The 12,861-nt window shown below is 51.9% G+C and overlaps 1 protein-coding gene across 2 annotated transcripts in view; it reads left to right on the top strand.

The window, feature by feature from the left end:
- The first annotated feature begins 80 nt into the window (after positions 1 to 80).
- The window catches only part of RIMS4 (regulating synaptic membrane exocytosis 4), a 58,598-nt gene continuing 45,817 nt past the window's right edge, over positions 81 to 12,861 (top strand). For both annotated transcript variants that reach the window (XM_021689169.1, XM_021689170.1), the window contains exon 1: positions 81 to 244. In XM_021689169.1, coding sequence (XP_021544844.1) covers positions 148 to 244 — 97 coding nt within the window. In that variant the 5' untranslated portion in view covers positions 81 to 147. The remainder of the gene's footprint in view (positions 245 to 12,861) is intronic.

Below are 12,861 nucleotides of genomic sequence, written 5' to 3'. Positions count from 1 at the left end.
CCCCGCCGCGGAGCCCCGGCCTAGCCCCGGGCCGCCGCCACCACGCCGCGCGCCGTACTCCGCGTCAAGAATGGGGCGGCCAAGCTGCCCAAGCCGCCCGCCGCCGCCGCGGCCGCGGCGGCCGAGGCGCCCGGGGCCGGCGCGGGCATGGAGCGCTCGCAGAGCCGCCTCAGCCTGTCCGCCTCCTTCGAGGCGCTCGCCATCTACTTCCCGTGCATGAACTCCTTCGACGACGAGGACGCGGGTAAGCGCGCGGCCCGCCCCCATCCCCGGGGTGGGGTCCCGTGAGTCAGGGCCGGAGGCCCCCTGCCCAACCCGGTGCGCCCTGAGAGGGGGCCACTCTCTCCTCCCTACCGCCAGCCCTGCTTGGGATACGCCCCCACCCACGGGGCCCCAAGGTCTAGAGCATGCGGCGCCTTGTAGCCTCCAGCCGCCCCCAGGGACCCGTGGCTCCTCTGCATTCACCCCTTTCCCGCAGGTGGGCCCTTAGGGTTGTCTGGACCAGCTCTGTTTACTCACCTGAGCCTATTGGATGCCCTCTGTCTTGTCCCTGGATCCGACCTGCCACCCTCCCTGAGCCTCCCTCCTGTCGTCCCCACACCTCGAGCCCCGGGGCTTTGGCTGCCTCACCCCTGGGTCTCCGACGCGCCCCCGGCCGTTGGAGGTGGAGCGCAGACCTTACCTCTCCATCTTTGTCTTGCCTGCATCCAGAGGTTCCCTGCCCAAGACCCCCGCCCTGCGCCCAAGGCCTTGAGCGTCCTCATTTGGCTCTCCTCCCCTTCCCCCCAGAGGCTGGGGCTCCAGACTCCTGGTTCCTATCAGACTGGGGCGGACCGCGGGGAAACTGGCCGGGTGCGGCCTTTCCTCCCCTCTCCTCTCCGCTGGTCCGGGAGGGAGGCGTGGGGCGGCGCCGCTCCCCCCCCCCCCCGAAATGTGCCCGGACCTTGGGTGCTCTTGTCCCTGGAGTAGCTCTTCTGGGTGGGCTGAACCCGCCCACCATCTAGCGGCCCGAACCTCGCGCTCCCGGGCCTGTGCGCAGCCTCAGCCAGAGCCCGAGGGGCGGGGAAATGTAGGGAAACCTGCCCTTTGGGGCCCTGGGACCAGGCAGAGGGAACATGAGGGCTCCAGATATGTTTCTGCGGTGAGGAAGCCAATCCACCAACAGGTGGGGTAACTAGAGGGTTTGGGTGAGAGTTCCCCAGAGAGTGCCAAATTGGGAGTCAGAATCAGGTTCCAGTCTTGCTTCTCTACTTATTAGCGGTGACCTTGGGCAAGTCATGTCACCGGTAGCCTCGAATCCTCATCTGTAAAATGGGATGACAGTGCCTCAGACACAGGATGCAGTTAAAAGTGTTTTCTGAAAATCTGATGTAACAGAAGCTGAACATCTGAGAGTATTTGAGTTCAGTGAGAGGACAAAAAGGAGAGGGGTGTTTGTGGTGGGGAGGAGCAAAATGGCTTCATGGACACTTTTGAGAACCTGATGAAAATATGGACTGTCTCTTAAAAAAATACACATATGAGCCATCCTCAAAATTTTGTCTGCAGTTTTAGGGAGTTTATGGGTCCTGCTTAAGACTCCTTGCCTGCAGGGACCCTCGTCTGGTCTCCAAGTTATCTGGTGAGACATGGGATGGAGCAGTGGGTAATGGGTGCTCACGTCTTGCAGGCAGGTGGGGAAAAGGTTCTCCAGAAGAATTTGTTAGCTAAGTGAATGAATGAGGGGGTGCATGAGGCAGACTCCTGACAGATCTAGAGTTGGGGGTGGGGTAAAGATGGTTATTGCAGAGCCATTTTACAGAATCATCATTTTATGGAAAAAGTAAGTGAGGCTCAGAGCATCAAGAGCTTCCCCCTTGATGTAGCTGAAGGAGGTCGTTATGCTGGACAGGGCAAGATGAGGAGGAATGGAGAGGCTAACACAGTGGCCTCCACTGGAGAAAATCAGGTTAGCACTGAGGGCTGGGAGAGGGACCCCCACCAGCGTAGGTGAGCTAACTCTTCCACTCTTCGCCTAATGGTCAGGGACTCCCTTGAAGTTCAGCAGGCCACTTGGGTCTCAAGAGGTGGGTGGGGCAGGAGCATGGGTTTGTAGGAGCAGGGGCAGTTAGGTTTTTTTCTCCTAAGTCATGCTCCATGTTCTGGATCCGATGCCTTGGTTATCATTGCTGGTTGCAGGCAACTTGCTCTGATTTCACTGAAGTCAGAATAGAGAACTTCATGTAATAGTAGAGATTTTTTAAAAAGATCCACCTGATGTTTTTTCCAGCAAGTTTCTTCAAATTCTTGTTTTGCACTTGGAAGAGACCTAGAAATCATCCTGTCCAACCCCTTTTTGCCCTCAAATGGATGAGTGTGTGTGCATGTGTGTGTGTGTGTAACCCAAGGTCACCCAATGAGGTAGGCACAGAGCTGAGACTAAAATCAGTTTTCTGGTTCGTTTTCCAGTAAACTACTAGCCTTCTGTCTAAAAGAGGATTTTTTGAAAAGCCAAATCTGACTGTGTGGAAAATAGTTCCCAGGTGAGGGGGCCCCAGGGAACGGCTGACAGCCAAGAGTTTGGTTTGGGCATCTTGTGCTCATTGTCTGCTCATCTTAAGGGATGCTTTGAGTTTGGGAGGGGGAGGGAGATCGTCAAGTTTCATTTCCGGGAGACTAATGAGTGTCTGGTAAAAATCGGAAGTAGGAAACACTGTCTTGGTGCTTACTTTCTCTTGTTCTTCTCAAAGTCATTAATTTTCTCCTAAAAAAAAGGCCTTTCGGATTTATTCTTTTAGAACAGCACCATAGCACCGTGCTGAACTAATTTCTAAAAGCAGTTTGAATGATCTGTCACATACTGGACAGAGACTGCATCTGTAGGAGGGCTGCTAGACCTGGCTTCGCTCCACCTTCCTCTTCCCTGATCCCTCCCCTGGCCCGTTAATGCCAGGCTGTCTGATGGCTCAGAGGTGTGTCCCCGACAGCTTCTGGCTCATCTAGGTGCCTCCTCTTTGATGCTGCTTCCAAAGCCTGTGGAATGCATCTTGTCCATCACCCAGTCGAGCCAGAGCCCTGTGTGGGCTTTACCTGCCCCTTCAGCTGGTTTCCTGAGAAACTGTGTGAGGAGAAGCCTATCTCATTAGTCCTAACTGGGCCAGAGTACTTTCCTATATCGGGCTTGGGAGCCCTGGACGTTTTGTGGGCATAGGAAGCTGCTCCTTCCTCCCACCCTGAGGCTCAGGATGCTGGTCATTGTAGGATCCTAGAATTCCTGCCAAGGAGCATCTTCCTTCTCTTTGCACTCTGGACTCATTTGTTATGCTGCTTTTGTCCCTTTTCCGAAGATGCTGGGGCTTTAGAGAGACAGGACCTGGGGGCATTATTGTGTAGGTGTCATCATTGCTCAGTCTTGCTGGCACTGGGTTTGTAATTGGGGAGTTAGGTACATGACCTCAGCTTTTTCATGTGGATGAGGAAGAAAATAATAGCATGGACCGCATAGGGTCAACATTTTAAAAGTGATTACCTTTCAAAAGGCATCCTCCTAGGTACTTTAAATATATTATTTTAATTCTTTCCTCATAGCAACCCTGTAAAATTAACATTTAACATCCCCATTTTCAGATAAGAAAATTGAGGCACAGAGAATATTTGTTCAAGGTCACTCAGCCAGGAAGTGAGGGAATTAGGATTTGAACTTGAGCAATCTGACTGAAACGTACATGCTTTTGATTATTATGTTGTTTGTGATCTGCAAAGGGCTTAGTACTGTATCTGGCACCAGGTAGGCTCTCAATACCTGTTAGCTATTATCTAATTATCAAATAAGACTTGTTTTTGAACATGACTGTGAAAAAGAATCTGAGGGATTCTCAAAATGTTAGCTTTTATAATTTTTATAAGCTAATTTTGTTGCATTGTTGTAGCTACTAAGGCACCGTTGGGCGCTCTTTTTTGGTGGTGGTTTAAAGATGGGGATTTGGGGGGCTTGCATGTGGAACAAGAGGGTGGAGAGCAGTCCAACTCCCTGTTTCCCTATTCTTCCTGAACAGTTAATTTTCATCACATCTATAGTCCTAGCCCTGCTACTGTGCACTGGGGCACGGCTGGGGAGCAAGGGTGTCTCCACTTTCCAACAAATGCCAAAGGGGGTTGTTAGGATCAGGGTCTGGAATTGAGGATGGTGTCCCTGGTCTGACCAAGTGGTTTCAGCATCCAATTCTCCCTGGTCTGGGAGAAGGGCGGAAAGCTGGAGCAGCCAGCTCTGATTTGCCCATAGGATGCTTCGATCCCGCACAGGAGGAAGTTGCCATGGCAACACCAGGCTGGCTACCCATCCCTCTCTTAGCAGTTAGGGCCACATCTCTGGGCTGCAGAGCCCTCGCTGCACCGCCCTCTTCTGCTCAGGCCAAATCTGGTGGGTGGGGCGGCATGGTGGATGGATCCCACAGACTAGTATCAAAGCCCACTCCCTCTGTTTTTGGACAGAGGGAAGTGGAGGGGGTTGTCTGAGTTTCTTCTCCCGGATTGTGGGGTGGAGGTGCCTGTATCTTGCCAGACAGATCCCGGCAGGGGGAATTAGAGCTCTAATTCTTGCCCGCACCCGAGGCACCTGGAACGACAGCACTGGACCTCCCTTCCCACCCCCAATTTACTCCATTTGGCAGAGTTTTCTTTCCCAGACCAAGTGCTAACTTTTGTCCTTGAAATTTGACCTGAGCTTTTTCTGAGAAACAAAATGTCATGCTGTCCCACCCCTTCCCGCTAAGAGGGTGGGTGGGAACGGAGTACTTCAGCCCCAGAGGGGGGGCTAGGGCTGAGTGGATAAGGAGGAATGGTGAGGGAGAGGCCTTAAAGTATCCTTTGGGATCAGGTCCACTTGAAGTGTGTGGCTGAGGTTTTCCCATTCCCACCCTCTTTTCTAGGGCAGGCCACTTCCTGCGCCGCCCCCCCCCCCCCCCCGGTCCGCTCCCCCAATTTACCGCCAAGTGCTGTCATCTCCTTTTGTTTTGGGAGTTAGGCAGAACTCTTCTAAATTTGGGTAGCTGAGGCATGGTAAAGAATTGCACCAGTGTTCCCCTGGTTCATGTCGCGGGGTGGGGTGAGAGTATGGACCCAAACTACTTTATCTGAATCAAATTATCCTGAAAGAAGCATCTCAGAAAAATCGGGTGCATGGGGATTCAGCCCTTCCTTCACTACCCAGAGCATTGCCCTGCAGATCTGATTCGATGCCTTTAGAGCTCTTTCCTGAAATCCCTCTCCCTCCGGCACCCCCTCTTCCCTGTCCCCAGGCAGCCAGACTCCTGGCTCCAGCTTCCTGGAGTTTGCAGTGGCAGGAAGGCCGTCTGGTTCCGTTGGGTGGGAGGCGGGAAGGAGGGCTCCCTGTGCCTCGGCTCCCTCGGAGGGTGGTGCTCTGGCTCCCTCCCCACCCACCTGGGCCCCAAGGCTGAGCCAGTTCTCCAGGCAGGCTGAGTGAGGGCGGGGTGGAGGTGTGGAGGAGAGCTGGAGTGTGAGCGCGCCTCCGAGTCAGCTGACCTGCTCTCCAGGCTCTGGGCCTTTTACTTTGCCTCCTCTAACGTCTTTTCATTACGGCCTTAACAACCATCGTTCCAGCATTTCTTTTAAGAATTGTTGGAAAGGTGCCAGTTTTGGAGAATGTGTTCGCAAGGGTGCACACACGTCCTGCACTGTAATCTGTGCCCCCCATCCCCTCCAGGCCTACTCACAATCCCACCGTCTTACTGTCAGTGCTCCAGGTCCCCCCAGCTCCAGTCACCTGGAGTGACCGCATTGCATTCGCCTCTCTCCCCCACCAGTTTACTCCGTGGGGCTGGGATTGGACTCCACTGTGGCTCTGGGGCCTCAGGCAGGGCCTTTAACCTTCCCTGGCCTCAGTTTCCTCTTCTGGAAAAAAGGATTAATTATCCTTGTCTGAGCATCTCTCAGGATGGTAAAAATAAAATGATTGAAAGTTTTGCTTGGCTGTGCTCTGTGCTTTCCATGATCTTACTGAATCCTATAGCAACCAGAAGGGATAGCTACTGTTGCAGATGTACCCATTTTGCTGACGAGGAAGAGCCAGGCAGCTTGGAGTCATTTAGTGACTTGCTTGGGTTGCACAGTGGTGATTCACACTGAGGTGTGTTTGGCTCCAGAGGCCACCCTCTGCCTCTTGGCATGAGATGAGATTGCAGGTGGGAGAGGGCTGTGTACGCCCTGGGGGCTGTGCTTGTGCTAACAAAACAGCAAGTGACAGAGGCTGGGGTGTGGGGTCCTGTTCAGATCCACATGTGCCCCTCCAGGGCCCACCATCCCACTACAGTCCTCCCCAGCCCGCTGGATTGCCTATCTGTCCATCATTTCCTGGATGATCCCCATCACGGGGCTGCCTGGCCTCCTTGAAGAATCCACTTGTCCGCCCTGGCCCTGGGGGCTGAGCCATCACCTGCCTCTCCAGACCGATGTAGGCCAGTGCTGGATTATATTTAACGCTGTGCTATTTCCACTTGACAGCTTCAGAGCGCCATCCCCCCTCCCATTTTCTCCTTCCTCCCTCCTCCCTTTCTGATTCACTCGGAAACTGACGTGGCTGATGTCAGCGCCTTATTCTTAGCCCCCGTAATTGTAACTGCATTTAGCAGTGCGCACTTCATTAACAGTTTCTGCCATGGGGGAGTGAGATGACTGCGTGCCTGGGCAGGGACACGGGTGGGGGTGAGGAGGGGGCAGCTGCAGCGGGGACCCTAGCCAGCTGCCTCTTCTGGACGGACTGACTGGGCGGGTTCCAGCCCTGGCTTCCCAAGACTGGCAGTCTTTGAAGGACCCTTGGAGAAGATCTAGTCCATTCCCCTCACTAGGCAAGGAGGGAAACTGAGGCTCAGAGAGGCAGAGTGGTTTGCCAAGGTCACATGTTAAGGATCCAGGGCTCTGGCCTCTGAGTCCAGGTTTTCTTCTTTGCTATTTACTTGCTCAACTAATATTTAATTGGCTGCTCAGGGCCGAACAGTATTCTAGGTGCTGAGGATATATTGGGGAACAAGGCAGACATGGTCTCTGCGCTCATGGAGTTATGTTCTGTGGTGGGAGAGGCAGACAATAAACAGGGAAGCAATTAAAAAATAAATAATTTTCAGTAATTTCAAATGGTGTTAAGTGAAATGGAAATAAAACTGATGGGATAGCAGATAACAATAGGTAAAGTAGTCAGGGAAGGCTCACTGAGGAGGTGACATTTGAGTTGAGGCCTAAATGACAAAGAGCCAGCAGTGGGAATATGAGGGGTTAGAGTGATCTGGGCAGAGGCAACTGTTGGTGCAAAAGCCCTGAGGTCAGTGTGAGTTTGGGTGTTTATGGAACAGAACGCAGACCAGTGTGTTTAGAGAGAATGGGTGAGGGGAGACAAGGTCAGAGACGTAGGCTGGAGACAGATCACTCAACCTTGCAGACAATAAGGAGTATGAGATGGGGAAACCAAGGTCCAAACTGGGAATAGAAAAGGCCCCCCCACCTGTGTGAAGTCAGAGAGAGGCTGAGAACTCATGCTTCCTGAAACCCTGTCTTTTTTGTTCCTTAGATATAGATGGTTTTGCCTTTTAAATGCATCATGTGGCTTCCTTTCACGTTGTAGCCTGGGCAGGGCTCTTTCTGCCCCGCCCCTCTGCCTGCCCACCTCCCCTCCTTTTTTTTTTTTTTTAAGATTTTATTTATTTATTTGACAGAGAGATAGGGAGAGCAGGAACACAAGCAGGGGGAGTGGGAGAGGGAGAAGCAGGCTTCCCGCTGAGCAGGGAGCCTGATGTGGGGCTCGATCCCAGGATCATGACTTGAGCCAGAGGCAGCTGCTTAACGACTGAGCCACCCAGGCGCCCCCACCTCCCCTCCTTGAATCTCACCTGACCCAGCTTTATAGTTCCCTAGGCTGATGTAGCTGTGAAAGACCTCAGGGAGCTTCTGTTGTGGGACAGAAAGAACATGGCTTTGGAATCCGACAGACTTGAATTCTCATCCTGCTTCTGCCACTTCTGAGTTGTGTGACTTCGGGCAAGTGGCTTCAACTCTCTGGGCTCAATTTCCTCATCTCTAAAACGGGGGAGGCACTCTTCAAAGGGTTATTTTGAGGAATACATGACGTGATGCACAGAACTCACCTAGTCCAGAGCAGGGCATGCGGGATGGAGATTTCCTTGGTTACGGGGATGAATGAGATTGTGTGTTCCATGCTGAGCACATAGTAGTTGCTCAGTTAGGGGTAGTTGCTGCTGTTGTGTTTGTTCCCGTCAGTTTCAGTGCGTCAGAATCACCTAAGGGGCTTGTGAAAAACATGGATTGCTGGGTTCCACCCCAGTGTGTCTCATTCAGTTTGGAGTAGAAGCTGAGCATCTTATTTCTAACAAGTCCCAGGTGGGGCTGATACCAATGCTGCTCCAGCGACCCTACCTTGAGAACCGCTGGGTTAGGGAAGAAAGCTGGAGAGAAATGAAGGGTTCTTCTTGACTTAGGATGTCTCCTGGCTACCTGTGTCTTAGATGCTGGGACATTGGGTACCAAATTCAGGAGCTAGGAATAGTCTTCCGGTGTTCCTGTCTCCAGCACATGGTCTTAGATCAAATGAGCCTCCGATGCTTGCCCTGCTTTGTACTGGGTTTAATGTGTGGGACCCCATAAATCCTTTTGGAAGTCATCTATATAAATGAGTCGACATGAATAACACATCAGGCCTTAATATCCTTTTGTGGGATAACAGACTCAGACAGTTCTGGGGAGTCTGAGGGGTTCAAGTCTAGCACCTTTACCAGAGGGAACAGGACACAGTCCCTTTCCTGAATTGGAGAAAGGCAGGGCTGTGTCTTAAAACCAGGAGGTTCATTTGAGGACAAGCCTCTGCTGGGAAGAAGTAAATCAAAGGAATCATCGATGTAAAGGGGCAAAATGCTGGGAAATGCTACCAAGGGAATTTACTGAGTCAGTTAATTTAGATGTTTCTAAGAAAAGGGTCGCTGGTAATTTTCTAGGGAAGGTTTGAAATTTAGCTCAGATTGGAGGCCGGTGGGGGACGGGGCGGGGGGCAAACTTTATGATGTGTTAAGATTCCCACCCAGTCCCATGAAACTCTGAGTCTGAAGACAAAGGCATTTACAAATAGTTTCCAGGTGGGACTTGTCTTAAACTGATGGGAGATACTCCAAGAGGGGTGGCTCAGGGTCATAAAAGAACACAGGTTTTGGGTTTGAGTCTCTGCCATGTACTGGCTGAGGCTCTCTCTCTCTGTTTTTTTTTTTTTTTTAAGATTTTATTTATTTGACAGAGAGAAAGAGAGAGCAGGAGTGGGGGGAGGGGAAGGGCAGAGGGAGAGGGAGACTCCCTGCTGAGCAGGGAGCCCACCATGGAGCTCGATTCCAGGACCCTGAGATCATGACCTGAGCCGAAGGCAAACACTTAACCGCTTAACGGACTGAGCCACCCAGGCGCCCCTCCCCCGGCTGAGTCTCTTGACTGTGATATGTAACTGTTCTGCTCAGCCTCATCCTTTGCAAAATGGAGTGAATAACTCCCACCTTGTGAGAATTAGAGATAATGTGTCTACTACCCATAGGGCATCCAGGAAAGGGAAGCTGCTAGAGTCAACTGTCCAGGTGCAGGACAGGCAGGATGGTGGGAATGCACACATGGGCTCGGGACTCGTGGCTCCGGTCTGGTTGGCTGTGTGCCGAGTGGAGGCCGAGAGGCTGCATGAGGAGTCAGAAGGGGTCTCCGTTCAGCCGCTGAATTTCTCCTCTGGTCTCCTCTGGCCACTTCCTTTTGTCCTTTGGGCCTCAGAATTCCCACCTGCAGAGAGAAGGTCTAGGGGGCTTGTTTATTACACGCAGCCAGAGTCTCCCAGAAAACAGAGGACACTTGTCCAGGTCCCCCATCTCTTCCTTTGGATGCCTCCCCCACTCAGCTACAGCTCTTCTCTGGTCATTTTTACCCCCAGAGCATCCCCTCCTGGTGCAGTTTCTCTCTGGCTGGTCCTTGGCTGACTGGCCATTGAATACTTCTGAAAAGATTAAGTGCTATTTGGAGTAGGTAATAAATGCAGATGGTGTAGCATTTTAAAAGCATGAAAAATATCTAGTGAAAAGTGTCCCAGGCACCTCCGTCTTCTGACACCCCTGTCTGCTCCCCGGGACACACACTGTTTCCACCTCTTCCTGTTGTTACTGATGAAATGTTACAGTAAACAGGCCAGATGGCACCTGTGGACACCCAAGGAAGCATCCGTCTCCCCCCACCTCAGTCACCCAGGCCCACTCCCAGCACCTTCGTGGTCTTTTAGGCTGCCAGCTTTCTCTTTACCACATTCTTATTAGACACTTACGGTGGTGTTTAGCTCTGTGCCAGGCACTGTGAAGGTTTGAGAGTAGTCAGATTAGGCTAGGCAGTATAGCTTGGTGATGCTTATGGTACAGACTCTGCAGCCGGATGGCCTGCGTTTGAATACTGGCTTTGCTGCTTATTGGCTGTGTGTCCTTGAGCAAGTCAGTTAACTTCTCTGAGCCTCAGTTTCCATGATTATAAAAACGGGTTAATAATAACCCCTCCCTGCCCTGAAGGTATCATGAGGATTAAATGAGTAAATACTTGTAAAGTGCTTTATAGAGAGCCCACACACAGTGAAAGTCTGTCAAGAGTGTTAGCTCTTACTGTCTTAGAGCCTCCAAGCTGGGAGTCTCTCCGAGGTCATCTGCTCATCTTCATTCGAGGCCCAGGGAGGGATCTCATGGCTTGCCCAAAGGCCCACAGCAGGTCTGTGGCAAAGCCAGGAATAGAACTGATGTTTCTGTATTTCCCAGCCAGGGCCTTTTCCTCTCCTGTGAGGTACCCCAAGTGACCACCTTGGACCCTATCTGTGCCTGAAGCTTTAAGTCCTCACCCTGCATCTCTAGCACTTGGTGTTCCTGGGAAATGCTACCTGGAGTCACCTGGGGAGTGGGTGGGAGGATGTGTCACTAATTGGGGCCTGTAATGGAAATGAATTAGTTCCTCAGCAAATGTCTCAAGAAACATCTTTTCATCTGCCTGGGCCCAAGACCAAGACTGGACCAGGTACCTCTGGGGCCCCCCCAGGCCCAGGCCATCCCCAAGCCATCTGGCTCCAGGAATCTGCCACTTTTGCCCAGCCTCTGTTGGGTGCAATGAGTTCTGGGAGAGGGACCCCCACACTGGGAAGCCTGGCCCTGTTGGGAATCAGGTGGGTGCCACTCGCTCGGGAGGAATGAACATAAGGAGTACTCTTAGGCTCCTCCCAGGAGTCTTCAAGTGGAAAAGAATGCCGGAGAGGGAAGAACTCTCCCCTCTTGTCGCTGCTGTCTTAGCCTGAGACATGGTCTCTTGTGCAGGTGAGGTGCTATGCGGTGCTCTCGGCGGGGGCTATGAGAGGGATGCACGGCAGGCAGGAAAAGCAGCAGCTAAAGCTGGGTCCTCAGCCACAGGCTGGCCTCAGCCTGATTTGGAGGAAGCTCTGGGAAGCAGATGGCATTGCAGAGTTCACTGGCTGCCTGTATTCCCATATCCGTCATTGGCTGTGGGTGGTCCTGAAGGTCAGGACATAACTTTTTGGGCAAGTCAGCTCCCATCTAAGAGCAGTTCTCCCCAGAAGGGGCTGCTGTGAGCCAGGACCTGCAGCTACTCCCAGCAGCTATGGGATGGGTGTCCTGCTTGGCAAAGGGGATCTGGCTGGGCTGGAGACTTCCACTTCTAATTCAGGTCACCCTCTCCACAGTCCCACAGGGTGTGTGTGATCATTGTAGTAGGTGGGCTGGAAGAATCAAGTATCTGGATGGGCCCTTGACTTGGCCACGGTCACACAACTAGTGACGGGTAACACAGGGCTTCACATATGGGTCTGCCTCCAACACTTGTGGTCTTTTCCAACGTTCTGTAGTGCATTTCTTTCTTTTTTTTTTGTGAATGTGTTTGTGTATTTCATGTTTCTTAGTGGGCTTCTAAGTACCTCTTTGAAGGGCGTCTTTCTTGATGTTCAAGCCCTTTGGGTTTGACAGAACATTTTTGCCTGTTTGATCTCACCTGATCCTCATGGAAAATTGGCAAGGGCCCTCACAGCTTCCTGAAGGCAAAGTTTAACGGGTAGCTGATTTGTCGTGGAATGAGCCCTGGCTTTGTCGTAGAAAACCTGGATTTGAGACTCCATATCTTCTAGGTTGCCAGTTGAGTGACCCTGGGCAAGTCGTTCTCCTCTTTGAGCCTTGCTTTCCTCTTTGGACGAACAAGTCCATGGCTATAAGCCACAGGTAGCCCTGCAGGTGTTCTAATAATACTGCAAGGATTTGGCAAGGCTTTGACCGGGGTGGGGGTGGGGAGTCCAAAACCAGGGCTGACCTCTGCCATGTGTATACAGGGCCTGTCAAATGGGCACAGTGACACTTACCCTGCTGTCCAGCTTTGGGTTCCCCCAAAAGCAGGTCCCAAAACAAGGCTTTGAGTACAAGTATTAGGAGGGGCCACATGAAATTGCCATTTTTAAGGGTCAAAACAGTCACAGCAATTGTACATGGTTTGTGTTGTTCACAAAGGTGATGGATGAAACTGCAGGAGAGGCATTAGAGAAAGTGAGTCAGGGAATGGTGTGAGGAAACAGTGTGTTATCCTCCCAGTTGCCCCTAACTGAGGACAAGTGGAGTTGAGTCTTGCTGGGGGCTTCTGGGAAATTGTGTAAAGGGCCAGACAGTGGATATTTTAGTCTTTGTGGACCATAAGGTCTCTCTTACCACTGCTCAGTTACACAGTTGAAGCTCGAAAGCAGCCACAGAGAATATGTAAATGGATGGGTGAGGCTGTGTTCTAATAAAACTTTATTTACAACAGTAAGCAGTGAGC

Source organism: Neomonachus schauinslandi, chromosome 10 (genome assembly GCF_002201575.2).
Source record: "Neomonachus schauinslandi chromosome 10, ASM220157v2, whole genome shotgun sequence".
NCBI lineage: Eukaryota > Metazoa > Chordata > Mammalia > Carnivora > Phocidae > Neomonachus > Neomonachus schauinslandi.
This window is presented reverse-complemented; position numbering and strand designations above follow the sequence as displayed.